Below are 13,873 nucleotides of genomic sequence, written 5' to 3'. Positions count from 1 at the left end.
TAATAGGCTCCAGTTTCATCCACCTCATTAGAACTGATTCAAATGTATTCTTTTTAATGGCTGAGTAATATTCCATTGTTTATATGTACCACAGCTTCCTTATCCATTTGTCTGCTGCCAGTTTATTTTTAAGAATAATTTTATTCACAGAGCCTCATGCTACTTGTTACTGGTGCAGCAGGTAGCTGATCACAGAGTAAACTCGGAAACTCAATTATATGTAAACTTAGAGGGATTCTAAACGGTGTCCCAAAGAAGATTTGTGGAGCATAGATGAACTCCTTACCTATGCAGGCCTCCAATGACCTACCCTCAAGCTCTATAGACCCTTAGACTCTATAGCAGAGCTCAGCAGCTTTTCCTGTTGAGAGCCAGATAGTAAATATTTTAGGTCTTACAGGCCATATGGTCTCTGTGGCAGCTCTTCAGCTCTGCTATTATTAGTACACTAGCAGCCTTTAGACAGTGTGTAAACAAATGGATGTGATTGTATTCCAGTAAAACTTTATTTACAAAAACAGACAAGGGACAAGATTTGACCAGCCACTGCTAGGCCTTCTACTATGTAGTCATTCATTTATTCAGTGAATATTGATCAAGTACCTGCTATATATTAGGCACTGTTCCCAGTGCAGACAGTACAGCCCTGCCCTCAGGCAATTGACTTTGTTTTGTGCTGCAGTATATTCATCATCATCATTATGATTATTATTATTGGTGCAGTATGTTCTGATCTGCCTCCTTTCCCCTCAGGGACTGAAACAGGACTGAGGATTCTGGTTCTAGACCTCATCACCTTGTTTTCCTCACCTTTAAAATAAAAGTTTGGGGCTGATTAAACTGTAAGTCTCCTTTCAATTCCATAACACTGGTGATTGAGTGTCTTAAAAAGGAAACAGAATCCTGTGCATATCTGCAGTTAACTTTTGGAGTTGCAGAAATTAATGATTGCAGCTGAACTGATATAGCAATAACTGAACATATTAATTTTACTGAAACTTTGAACCCAGTTTGTGGTTATCTCTTGCTGTGTCCCTGAAAGTACATTGGAATTACATCAGCATTTTAAAGTTGCATATCTTGAAAATGCCTGGACATTGGGGGAAAAAACAGATGAAAAGCAGGTTAAACATTTTACACTTAAATAATACTGTGTTAGGGTGAACTTTATAGTGGAGCTAATAGCCAGGCTTCTATTTTTGAGATCCCAGTGCTTGTAAAGGTGCCCATATTTGTCCAAGATCTTTCAGTGCACTGGACCTTATTATCACTAGAGATTCTGATTCAGTAGGTTTGGAGCACAAGAAGCTCTATTTTTAACAAGCTCTCCAGGTGATTTTGATGAACAGCTGGGTTTAAAGACTGTTACCTTATCTCAAGACCAGTTTTTCCTTTTTTTTTTTGATTTTGCCTTCTGATGAGAGGCTAAATATAGTGAAGGCAAAGTGGGTGAGGTGAAAGTGCCCAGATGGTTCCGCTGCTTTTAAATAAAGCAAGCAAAGCAAAAACAACAGACTTCCCTAACCCTGTGTGGGTTACCGCAGCAGTTTCATATTGCCTTTGGATCTATGACCCCTTAAATAATTATGTTTCTCAGTGTCCCATTTTAGAGTTGAGGACACTAAGGCACCAAGGAGTTAAATGAACTTGTTCATTGCCCCTCAGCTACTGCATAGTGGAACTCAAACGTCAGCTCAGATCTTTTAACTCTAAAACCCTGTTTCCTGCTCAACTTAGGCAGAAGCAGCATGTGTGCAAAGTGGGTGTATATGATGGGGGTTGGGTAGTTCCATGGACTTATGCTGGCTCGTAGTCGTGGCACGTGGGCTCTTCGATCTTCATTGCTGCATGTAAACTCTGAGTTGCGGCCTGTGGGATCTAGTTCCCTGGCCAGGAATCAAACTCCGGCCTCCTGCATTGGGGAGCACGGCATCTTAGCCACTGGACTACAGGCAAGTCCCTCTATGGACTTTTAAAAAGCAATTCTGTTTTAAAATTCTTCCTAGGGACCTCCCTGGTGGTCCGATGGTTTAGAGTCTGCCTTGCGATGCAGGGGATGTGGGTTTGATCCCTGGTCAGGGAACTAAGATGCCACGTGCTGTGGAGCAACTAAGCCCACGCTGCATAACTGGAAGGTCCGTGAGCCCATGCAACCAAGACTCGACGCAGCCAAATAAATAAGTAAGTTTTATTTAAAAGAAAATTCTTCTAGATCTTCTACAGACATTTTCTGAAAAAACTCAGCCACATTGACACTTGTTTATTTGCTACTAGGTCTCTGCTTGGTTATGTTTTCACCCACGCCCACCATGAACCCCCCACTAGTCAGGGCTAGGACTTCTGATTTCTAGTGTCCACACTCCCATGTCAGATTTGCATATCAACTGTTCCTTATTGACTTCAAATGTGTTGTCTTAATTTCCAGTTCCCTGTAAAACAGATTTGCCACTTGGCATATAGTAGTTCTCACAATGCCATTCATCCTTGCTCTGTTGTTTTCATTTATTTCCTCGCACCTGGCATGTGGAGATTGGTATCACTTTATTGGCTCTTTTCTAGTTCATGTAAAGCAAAAAGAGATTGGTTGGAAAAAGTCATGTTTCGCTGCAATTTAATATCCATTTTCGCTTAGAAAATAGTAAAAACCAGCTGATGAATGGTTATAGGGTTCTGTGGGTATTGACACCATCTCTCCTGCTGCTGTCGTGGAATTTAAGAATTGAAAGTGACTGGCAAGATCTTCCATTTTAATTCACTTTGGTCAGGAAGACCCTTTATAAAGCCCAAGACAGTTCATGTACTCTGTGTGTAAACATGCCAGAGCCCTTTTTTTGGCCTCTTTTTCGAAAGTTTGTTCTCAGTTTTTTCCCTCTGTGTTCAGCTGACATTTGTCATCTTGAAATTTGTACCCTTTGGTTCTGGGGCTCCCTTAAGGGGGCTTCCCCGGTGGCTCCATGGTAAAGAATCTGCCTGCAGTGCAGGAGATGTGGGTTCAATCCCTGGATCAGGAAGATCCCCTGGAGGAGGGCATGGTAACCCACTCCAGTATTCTTGCCTGGGAAATCTCACGGACAGGGAAGCATGGCAGGTTATAGTCCATTGGATCGCAGAGAGTTAGACACGACTAAAGCAACTGAGCACGCATGCACGCACTCCCTTAAGGAGCAGCAACAGAGAACAAGCCCACTCCTCTTGCTGTCATCTCGAGATACTTGAAGAGCCCCAGCTGCCCCATTTTAGTGTAGTTGTTTTTTCCTTTCTTTTCTCAAAGGATTATTATCACTAGCTTTTTTGACTTCCTCTTTGCAGCTTGACTTCTAAACTTTCCCAGTCATCTTGTTCATCTCCCATTGGGGGAAATCTTGACTTGGTAGGGTTTCTTTAACAAATGACTCAAACCTGAATGCCATTCTGTGTTGTGCATTTGACTTTTTAAAAAAATCTTAAAATGCTTTTTATCCCCGACAGATTTTATTGTATTCAGTTCAGTTCAGTCCCTCAGTCGTGTCCGACTCTTTGCGACCCCATGAACCGCAGCACGCCAGGTCTCCCTGTCCATGACCAACTCCCAGGGTTGACTCAGACTCATGTCCATTGGGTCGGTGATGCCATCCACCCATCTCATCCTCTGTCGTCCCCTTCTCCTGCCCTCAATCTTTCCCAGCATCAGGGTCTTTTCAAATGAGTCAGCTCTTGGCATCAGGTGGCCCAAGTATTGGAGTTTCAGCTTCAACATCAGTCCTTCCAATGAACACCCAGGACTGATCTCCTTTAGGATGGACTGGTTGGATCTCCTTGCAGTCCAAGGGACTCTCAAGAGTCTTCTCCAACACCACAGTCTAAGTGAAAAACGTTTGTATTTGCTTTGTGATTCAATATCCTAACCAGTCACTGGAGTGCAGAATCTTGTGCAAATTTCATAATCATAAGTTGATTTTTTAAAAAATACCAGAACAGAACACAGAGCCAAAGGCAGTCCTGTGATAGAACCTGGAAATCTTCCCCAGGACCCCTTGGGTACCGTTGTTATGCCTGCCAAGGGTCCCTCATCCCTAAAGTTTAAAATATTTGTCAGTCACACAGGAGAAATGTGATGTTATTACTTTCAATATGCATTTTCCTGAGTACTAGAGGAGTGTTTCTTCATATATTTTTTGTCCATTTGGATTTCCTTTTCTGTCAGTTGCCCTTTACCCATTTTAAAAATTGTTTTGTTTTGACTTTTCCTATTGATTTGTAGTAGTTGCTTATACATTCAAACATATTCCTTTGTTATCTGCTGCAGGTGGCTTCCAGTCTCTGCCTTTTTTTTTTTTCAGATGTGCTTTGGTATAAAAAGGTTTTGGTTTTGTTTTTGTTTTTTAATGTGGTCAGATCTGTCAGTCTTTTCTTTTGTGGTTTGTGGGGTTTGGGGGGTAGCTTTGGTTTTTGTCTTGTTTAAGAAATCCTTATTTAGCCTGAAGTTATAATATGCACGCCTTGAGTTTATCTTTGTGTGTTATACAAGGTGTCTTTTTTTCACATGGTTAACGAACTGAGCCATCAGCATTTATTGTAGTCCGTTCCTTTCCCGCTTCCATTAGAGGTTTGCCTCACTGCCCACATCCAGGCCTTCAGGAAAGTCCTCGTTCTCTTTTCCATCAGCACTGCCCTTCCGTGCTCTCTAGCTGTTTTCATCATTACCCTGATCCAGATATCAGTTTCTTCAAGTTTCTGTCCTACATCTGCCTCCATATCTCCATGTGTCTCCATTCTAAAGCATGTGGACTTACCTTCCTGAAGTAGCGACCTCGTCCCGCAGACTCTAGGAGTGATTTCTAGTTGCCTGTCAGGACCTTGGGTCTTGCCCAGGAACCTCTGAGGGTCTGCCCTTGCTTCTGGAGCCATGGGTCATGTTTTGAGACTGCAGGGAAGCCCTGGAAAAGACTTGAGGCAAGTTCAAACCAAATTTGGGCTTCTGGCTTGCATTGATAAATTTGGGGTCACAGTTTGTGGTGCTCACGATGGAGGATGGTTGCTGACATTTCTTCAAGGCCTGGACATGATAGAAGAGCTCATAGGCCCGCTCCTGTGACTCTCTGTGAAGAGACCAGAAGCCCCAGGAGGCGTTTGTTGGGGTAGGATAAAAACATGCCCAGGATTTATCACAGAGGACTGCTCAGAAGGGCTCAGAGGGTGACTTTGGCTAAGCCCTTGGAAGCCGTTGGGAAGTGCCCTGGGCCTGATGTCAGGACCGGCCAGAGGCCCCGGGTACAGTGCTGTGTTTCCAAATTGCCTCCTATTGCCAGGGAAAGAGGTTTACCAAACAGGAGATCCCTGTCTCTCTGGGCCTTCCTCTGATGGCTCCCTCCCACTAATCCACCTCCTGCCCTTCTCCCCTCTGACCCCAACTCTCAGGCAGGCCAGCCTGCTGGTCACTCATGTGACAGGCCTTGCAGGCCTTTTTGCACATCATTTTCTCCACATTTTCCTTTACCAAATCACATTTCGAACTCCCTTTGCCCACAGAGCTGCCCCCAGCTCAGTCTCCTGTTGTCTTTACCTTTGCATAGCACTGCTGCTCAGAGCTTTCGTTGACGCTTGTGTGTGTTAGTGTTCTCTTAAATCTTCTTGGGACTTTTCGCGTCTATCTGGCCTGTCGTTCCTAATTATACTGTTTCTCAAGGACAAGAATTCTATCTCTCTTGCCCTTTGACTCTCTCTAGTACAGATCAGCGCTCAGCACATTGGGTCAAAGAACAGAGAGTGGGATTGGCTGGGTCTACATCGAGGTTTATCACTTGGTGTGTGACCTTGAACAAGTTACATAACCTTTCTGGGCTTTGGTTGTCTTATTTACAAAAAGAGAGTGATAATAGTCCTTTCCTCATAGGGTTTTTGACCTTGCAGAACGTCTCAGATGCAGTGAGTGCTCACTAAATGTCGCCTGTCTGCATTGTTACTAATATTTAACGTTAAAATATTAGAAACCGTGCCAAAACATGTGACCTGAAGTGCCACATACAAATTTCACAGTTCAGCGACACTGTCCATTTAGATCAGTTCTACGTTAGCATTAGAAAAATTGTCCTTCCTGACCGAAGCACTGATGATTATGCGTGTCTCACTCATTTCCTCCCTCTCCCTTTGATAGGCAGGTCCATGAAATCCAGTCTCACATGGGACGCCTGGAGACGGCAGACAAGCAGGCTCTGCACTGTGAGTAATTAACTACGCAGACCAGAGTCCTGTCTCTGATGACACGCTGCTAATGGGCTGGGTTTCCTGACTGTGTTTCTGCCTCAGGGGCTGAAGGAGTCAGCGTGGAATGAGTTCTGTTGTGAGGGCGGACAGAAAAACCCGATGGCAGAGTCACTGGTTTCCCTGACCGTGCCCTCTGGAATCCCACAAGTCTTATCCCCCATTACCCCTCCACTCAACCTGACAGGGCCTGATGGGAATGGGAGTACTTGCCTCCATCTGTCTTAATCTAATTACCCCGTCCCTAGAGGAATGTGGTCCATAAAGATTCAGAGATGTTTAACTGAAACTGGGCGTTTCTTCTTGAGCTGAGAATTCTGCAGCTTTCTAGGAGGATTATTCAGAAACGAAGGGCAATATTAATTAGTTCAGTTCCCACACCATGATTTCTTTTGAGAAGAGTGCTGCTATTTGTGTTTTAGTTTCTTTTCTATGATGAGAAAAGGTCCTGAAACTCCCCCCTTGGTTAAGATGCTATGTTTCCAACACAGGGGGCTACTGGTTCGATCCCTGGTCAGGGAACTAAGATCCCACATGCCGACGTGGTATGGCCAAAAGAAAGAGAAAAGGTGCTTTTTCTGAGTCTGTAACACAGGCACTGCTGGTCCCCTCCCACCACCGATGCTGTCTCCTCCTGTCACTCCTTGGCTGGCGCCAAGCCCATTCTCCTGTTTTCCCAAGTCTGCTTTCTGCTGCTCCCAAGCACCTCTTCTCTCGGTCCTGTGCCCTGCCTGGTTCTGAGCTGTGTTTGTTAGCTCTGGGCTCCCCGAAGAAGGTGACACTTCTGTCTCTACTGTCACTTCCTTATTGGACACGAGGCAGTCTGGATGCCTTTTTCTGTGCACAGTTTAACTTCTGTCCGTCGACTTTGTTTGGCTTTCCAGCAATCTCATTGGTACATGATTAGAAATGGAAAAGAGGTCATTTTGACTGTTTAGCAAAGGAGCTAAGGAAAATGACTGTATTTATCATATTATTAACCTCTGGATTCTTTTCTGGGCCTTCCCTGTTGGTATTTTGTCTATTCTGGTGACTCCAGCATCAGCCTACCTATTCTTAAGGGAATGCTTCTCTGTGTTTCACATACTAATCTTTCCCTGTGCGCTTTTTTTTTTAACCTCATTATTTTCTGTAGAGGGTTCATTTGGCAGTCTTTTTACTAGATATTTATAACCCATATCTGAGAATAATCTCAAAGGAAAAGAGGCCTCATTCTATATCAGAAAATACTGCATTTTGCTGAAAATATTTATTTGGACAATCTTTGAATGTTCATTTTATTTTCAAAGGCAGGAAGTTTATTTCTATAGATTTATCTTTAGGTTTTTTTTTTAAAAAAATAGCATTGTTATGGTATTAACAACTGTATATACGCATATATATGTATATACGCATATATATGTATATATGTAAAAACATTTAGAAAGTCACTTAGTATAATTTGAATTTTTTTCTGTTTGCATCAGTGCGTTTTTCTTCTTTTGCAATACATATTTTTGAGTTTATTGGATATAGAAAAAAGACATGTTTGATTTATCATTCTAATTGAAGTTCACTATCTCTTTTCCCAGTAATTATTCTTTTTTCTCTTTTGTGCAGTAGTAGAAAATGAAATCCAAGCAAGCATAGACCAGATATTCAGCCAACTAGAGCGTCTGGAGATTTTGTCCAGCAAGGAGCCCCCCAACAAAAGACAGAATGCCAAAATGTGAGTGCTCTCAGCCTGCCAGGCCTTGCTCCCGGAGAGGTCATCGAGTATTCTGAAAATCCATTTACACGTTGGAAAACTGAGACTATGCAAAGATCAAGTCCCATAAAGACCTCAATTCTATTTGCGTAATTCTCCCTCAGAATGAAAAGCCTGTGTTGTACACCACAGGGAATATAGCCAATATTTTATAGTAACGGTAAATGGATTATAACCTTTAAAACTTGTGAATCACCATATTGTATACCTGTAGCTTAGGTAATATTGTACATCACTCTACTTCAGTTAAAAAAAATCATAAAAAGCCTGTGAGGTTAGCAGCTCGGAAGCCTGGTCCTTTCCTTGTTGGTATCATTTTGAAATTTTGCCCCCAGTACTGTTTTTCTGACCAGACCCATGGCTGCTGGAAACCTAATGCCACCAGGGAGTTTCACTCTGTTTTTTGGTTCCCACTTCATTCTTGGGTTGAATTATCTTGCTCTTTATCACTCCAGTCAGTGTATTTGTAATGAAATACTGATCTAATGTTTGATACACCCCCACAAAATTAAAGCGAACCCACCCTCACCACCTCCACCGCAGCCTCTGTTTCCAAAATGTTTGTGAAACTTCACTGATGCTCTACTCCACAGATGCCCTTGGGCTTCTTCCAGGAGAGCAATATAATCCCTAGAAGGTCAGGAAGAGGTCATCGAACCTGCTTCCTGTCACCTGTTCCCTGTCATGCATCCAGAATCAGAGACCAGCAGATAGTTAAGGAAAGCTGCTGGAATCTCATTTGCTACCATCCTGCTGTAACTACAGGCTCCCTTTTTACTTTCAACATCATTGATCAAATCAGATTATTGGGGCGGGGTGGATAGCTTGGAGGGGTACAGGGGGAAGTAAGGAATTGTCTTTTTCCCTGAAGACGAAGTCCAGCCACCTCCAGTTGTGCTGCTCTGGGCTCCTGGAATTTAATCTCTCTGTCAATTCCAGCCGTGTCGACCAGTTAAAGTACGACGTCCAGCACTTGCAGACTGCTCTTCGAAACTTCCAGCACCGGCGGTATGCACGGGAGCAGCAGGAGAGACAGCGAGAGGAGCTTCTGTCTCGCACCTTCACCACGAATGTAAGCCCAGCGCCTGGGCGGGATCGGCAGGGACTGGGCGGTTGGTCGGAGCTGGAGCTCAGGACTCTTGACAGGAGCCCCCTGGGGGGTTCTGAAGCAGACTGATGGGACGGGAGGAGAGCAACTGGAAGTGATGGCTGACTCTGTGTTGCCACAGAGACTAGACCTGAACACTGCATGCATCTCTTTTTCTGTCGCAAAAACCCTCAGAGGAAGTAGTTAAATTGAGGGACCAGGCAGAGGTGAAAGTTACCTGGTTTGACTGGTCGATGCAGAGAAGTGGATTTTCCCATGGTGGAAACATTTTTCTGATCAGATCAAGAAGGATAATTAGAACTTGGACTATTTGTAGTGAGGGCAGCGTTTCAAAGCTGCCTTCGGGCAGTTGCTTCTGTGTGTGTGTGTGTGTGTGTGTGTGTGTGCGCGCACGCGCATGCGTGCAGTTCCAGTGTTGGATGTGTTAAAATGTTTGTGTGTGTGTGTGCACACTCATGCGTGCACTTACAGTGTTGGATGTGTTAAAATCTTTTTGCATGTGTGTGCACACGCATGCGTGCAGTTCCAGTGTTGGATGCGGTAAAATGTTTTTGCCCCTTGCCAGTGTGTGTGTGTGTGTGTAGTTCCAGTGTTGGATGTGTTAAAATGCTTTTGCCCCTAGTCCGAGCGGCAGTTAGGAGGGATTTGTTAACAAGTATTTCGTTTTAGAGGGACTGCTTGACTTGAGCCCGTTTGAAAGTTGCCTGTTGGTTTGCATGTTTGATTTCCTAGGATACCCATGTCCCTGTCCTTTGGGCTCAATGGGACCATTTCTCACACATGGCTGTAGAACATTACTGGCTTTTCCTGTGTCCTGCATAATGTATTCCACCAAATAAGGTGGGTCTCGGGGGCTTTTTGTTTGGTTGGTTTTTTGTTTTCTTATAGAGGTTCATTTTCTAAAGTGGGCTTACGCTTTCTAAGCCCATCCTCAGAATTCAAATCAGTTCCCACTTTGTAGATGTTGAACCCTCTTTGTGGAACCCTGTGTGTGGAACCCTGTGTCCACACATGCAGTAAATTTCTCCAGGTGCTTCAGAATATGCCTACATAGTTTGGTTTCTCTGATGTAAGCAGTCAAGTAGTAATGATTAACAATTCAAAAGGTCAACGAACATGTGTTGGTCGGTAAGCAGAGCCTCTTTTCAAAAGAGTAGGGAGCTATATGACACACTTAAGGTGTTGTGTGGGCTTTGGATAGCTGTGGTTATAGGGCTTTTTTAGGCCAGGGATGATGGCTCCGAATTATTTTACATCTTACCAGCCTAGTGTAATGCTGTGCATACAGTGGGCCCTTAATAAAAATTATCTGGCTGAATGAACTTCTTCCTGGTCTTTTTATGATCATGAGCTATAGTACATTTTTCTGAGAGATAGCAGCCCATCAGCTATACCCAAACACTGGGGTCTTCGCCCACCAAGCATCAGCTTGTGCAGGATGCTATTTAAGGTGCTGAAAGTAAAGTGTATTAAAATTAAAAACCTTGATCCTACCCCTGAGACAGTCCCATGTTAGCAGCAGGGGGATTGAAAATATATGCCTGAAAAAAGATTGTGAACTTGAGCAGCGAAGAAAAGGTGGTTTAACTTCTTCATGATGACAGAAAGTGGTAAAAGTGCTACTGCTTGGCAGAAGGGTGTGTAATGGTCAGGGAGCTGGAAAGAGGACAGGGCAGTGACTGGTCATGCCATGCATCTGTGCCCTTCCCACTTGCAGGGTGAAAGTGGAGCGCTAGGATTGGTTTTGATGTTTCTCCCTACGGGACAGTTAAAAGGGCGGGCTCTGCACCCAGCATGGGGATTTGTGCCCCGCTGGATGTCTCACCGGCGGGGTCTTAACACAAGTCATTCCACCTCTCTGGGCTTCCGTTTCTTTATCTAAAATGAGGATAATACCATAACTACAGCATAAGGTTAGGGTGGGGCCTGAGTGAGCTTAGAGTGAAGAGTATGCAAAGTGGAAAGCATTGATCAGTATTAGTTCTTTCCTCCCTTCATTTCTTTATAGACTTTTCCTCCCTGCTCAGGTGGATAGTCCCATTGTGAACACTGTTGGGCCTTTAATAGAAAACAGTCTCTGCTCTCCGTAGTCAGTGTGTCTAATCGGAGGGAGGAATAAGCTATAGATGAAATAGCCAAAGGACAAAAGCAAACCTTCCCCACTGCACCAAGGGGAAGCCAGGTAGAGGAACATTTGGAAGAAGTTAGGTTAGTAGGGAGTTAGAGACAACCTTTAGGAGAAGCCCAGCGAGAATAGAGTTTCCAGGACTTCCCTGGGGGTCCAGTGGTTAAGACTTCACCTTCCAGTGCAGCAGGAGTGAGTTCGATCCCTCATTGGGGAGCTAAGATCCCGCATGCCCCGCGGCCAAAAAAACCAAAGCATGAAACAGAAGCAATATTGTAATAAACTCAATAAAAGACTTTAAAAATGGTCCACATCAAAAAGTAAAATAAAAAGCTTTTTCCTGAGTTGGGGGAATGATGCGGAGGAGGCAGGGACGAACAGACTTGTGTGGTGGAACCCATTTGGAGACTGAGAAGTCTGAGAATTGCACTTCTTCTGAGTGAGCAGAGGCCGCCACAGATCTCCGCTTTGCTTTTTAGTCTCCGTCAGGGTCCTTTGATTCTTGCGCCATTTCCTCTGGCAATTCTTCCAGCTTGACCTTGACCAAGAGGCAGAGTGGTCAGTTGAGGTGGGGACACCAGGAGCTGAGCAGCAGCGAAGTTAATCAAGTGCCTGCGTTTCTTTCACAGGACTCTGACACCACCATACCAATGGATGAATCACTGCAGTTTAACTCCTCCCTCCAGAAAATTCACCACGGCATGGATGACCTCATTGGAGGCGGGCACAGTATTCTGGAGGGACTGAGGGCCCAGAGACTGACCTTGAAGGTGGGGGCCCTTTTGGGGGTACAGGGAGAAGGCCTTGTGTTTTAACTTTAGCCAGCAGTGTGGGACCTGCGTTTACCTTTTGGTCACATAGCCCTGAACTGTGATGCTGTGATGGTGAGACAGAGCCTTTGAGTTTGGGATCCTTTTTGCTGGAAGTGGATTATTATGAGTGCAAAAGTAGCCGAATTCCCTTTGCCAGTAGATATTTATTATGTTTATAGTGAACCATATTGTGACATCTCTCAGTATCCAGGTGTTTTTCCATTTCCTGAACTGAACAGAAAGTGACTGCTGCTAGTGAGAGGAAGCAGTAATGGGCCAAGAAATTCTGTGATAGAATTCGCTCTCGGAAGAAGGAAGACATGGCTTTACTTGGCGTCTCTCTTACTCTTGGGTGTTTTCCGTGCGGCCCCTGTGTTGGGCAGTCTTACAGCTGAGACCTCTGTCTTGCAGCAGCTGAAGCCCCCCAGGGGAGGGTCTTAGGGCTGCCCAGGTTGATTGGCAGTGGCTTCTGGAGCACAGGCTAGTGACCCCCAATGACTCGGCTTCATTTTCTCTTTAGTAACAGGTATTCCTAGAAACTCGGTCCCATTGGCTGAGACTCAGACCTCTAGGGAGTGGTTTACAGAAACATGACACAGCCTCTGATGTCAGTCATGATGTTTCAGCCTCAGCCCTTTTCCTGTATCAACCCTGATGGACAATGGGGTGTGAACTGTGCCTGTTATCAGGGTGTGGTCCCTTGTGCACGGAGCCCTCCCAGCCCCTGAGCTGTGAGAAGCAGTCACTCGGGAGCGTGCGCTTTATCTTAGTTTTTGTTGGACCTCGAGCCTGTCAGCTCTGTAGGACTTCAGTATGTTTCTGAGCGTTGCCTACCACCTTTACCTGGCAGGAGGTCGGGCAGGCCTCGAGTGACACGTATCTTGGCGATGGTCACAGTGCTTCAGACAGTCTGGAAGCGTGGTCTCTGACAGCTCCACATGCATCCCCTTTCAGGACAGCCACCTGCAGTCATCTAAACTGATGTGTGTGTGTGTTTAGTTGCTCAGTCATGTCTGACTCTTTGTGACCCCATGAACTGTAGCCCACCAGTCTCCTCTGTCCACAGTTTTTTTTCAGGCAAGAATACTGGAGTGGGTTGTCATTTCCTCATTTCCTCCTCCAGGGGATCTTCCCGACCAGGGATCGAACCCGCATCTCCTCTGTCTCCTGTATTGCAGGCGGGTTCTTTACCTGCTGCACCATCAGGGAACCCCAGTCTAAACTAATACATGAGGGTTAATCCTCCCTTTCTTTAGAAAGCTGCTGGCTTCCTCCCCATATCTCAGAAAAACAGTCAAACTCTTTTTAGGATGAGGCTCAGCGTCAACACTCAACGTCGACCTGGTAGGGCTCAGAGCTTATTGTTAAAGCAAATGTCAGCTTCCTACCGAAGTCTGGTGTCACTGAGGAGCCCAAGCAACTTCTGCCCTAACACTCCCCAGAGATGAAGCTCTGGGAAGCCTGGTGGGTGGGCAGTCAGGGGTTGGAGTGTGAGGTTTCTCATCCGTGTCCTCTGCACATCTACTGTACTGATTCCTTCTACCTGCCCCACTTCTGTCAGGCAAGCTTCTGCCTAAACCATTTGAAAAGAACATAGGAGGAAGCGTGAAGGAACCGGGCCTTGATTTGGGAAAATTTGTGGTAGAAAATGAGTGGCGTTTTTGAAATATATGTTAACTTTCCAGTGATTTTTGAAGTTGATATTTGAATTTCATAGAGTGATGGAATAATCTCTTCTTTCATAGCTAAGCAGAGTCTTGAGTGAGAGTCTAATGCTGATCATCATGTGGCGAAAATATGTCTCTGGTCCCTTCTGGCAGAGATGAAGTTTGACCTGAGAG

At 44.9% G+C, this 13,873-nt stretch overlaps 1 protein-coding gene across 43 annotated transcripts in view; it reads left to right on the top strand.

The window, feature by feature from the left end:
* GOSR2 (golgi SNAP receptor complex member 2) overlaps positions 1-13,873 on the top strand; it is a 41,397-nt gene that overhangs the window by 2,547 nt on the left and 24,977 nt on the right. For 14 of the 43 annotated variants that reach the window (XR_014078740.1, XR_014078750.1, XR_014078743.1 and 11 more), the window contains exons 2-5: positions 6,134-6,198; positions 7,840-7,948; positions 8,927-9,059; positions 11,850-11,990. Coding sequence is in view for 22 of the 43 variants with exons in the window: in XM_081576408.1 (XP_081432534.1) it covers positions 6,134-6,198; positions 7,840-7,948; positions 8,927-9,059; positions 11,850-11,990 (448 nt within the window). In the remaining 21 variants the exon portion in view is untranslated. Of the gene's footprint in view, positions 1-753; positions 843-6,133; positions 6,199-7,839; positions 7,949-8,926; positions 9,060-11,849; positions 11,991-13,873 lie in introns of all 43 variants that reach the window. The other 29 variants (XR_014078746.1, XR_014078744.1, XR_014078745.1 and 26 more) reach the window with 8 other exon arrangements.

Source organism: Giraffa tippelskirchi, chromosome 3, assembly GCF_054371585.1.
Source record: "Giraffa tippelskirchi isolate mGirTip1 chromosome 3, T2T-mGirTip1v1.2.pri, whole genome shotgun sequence".
NCBI lineage: Eukaryota > Metazoa > Chordata > Mammalia > Artiodactyla > Giraffidae > Giraffa > Giraffa tippelskirchi.
Note: the sequence above shows the minus strand (reverse complement) of the source record. Positions and strands in the feature narration are given on the sequence as shown.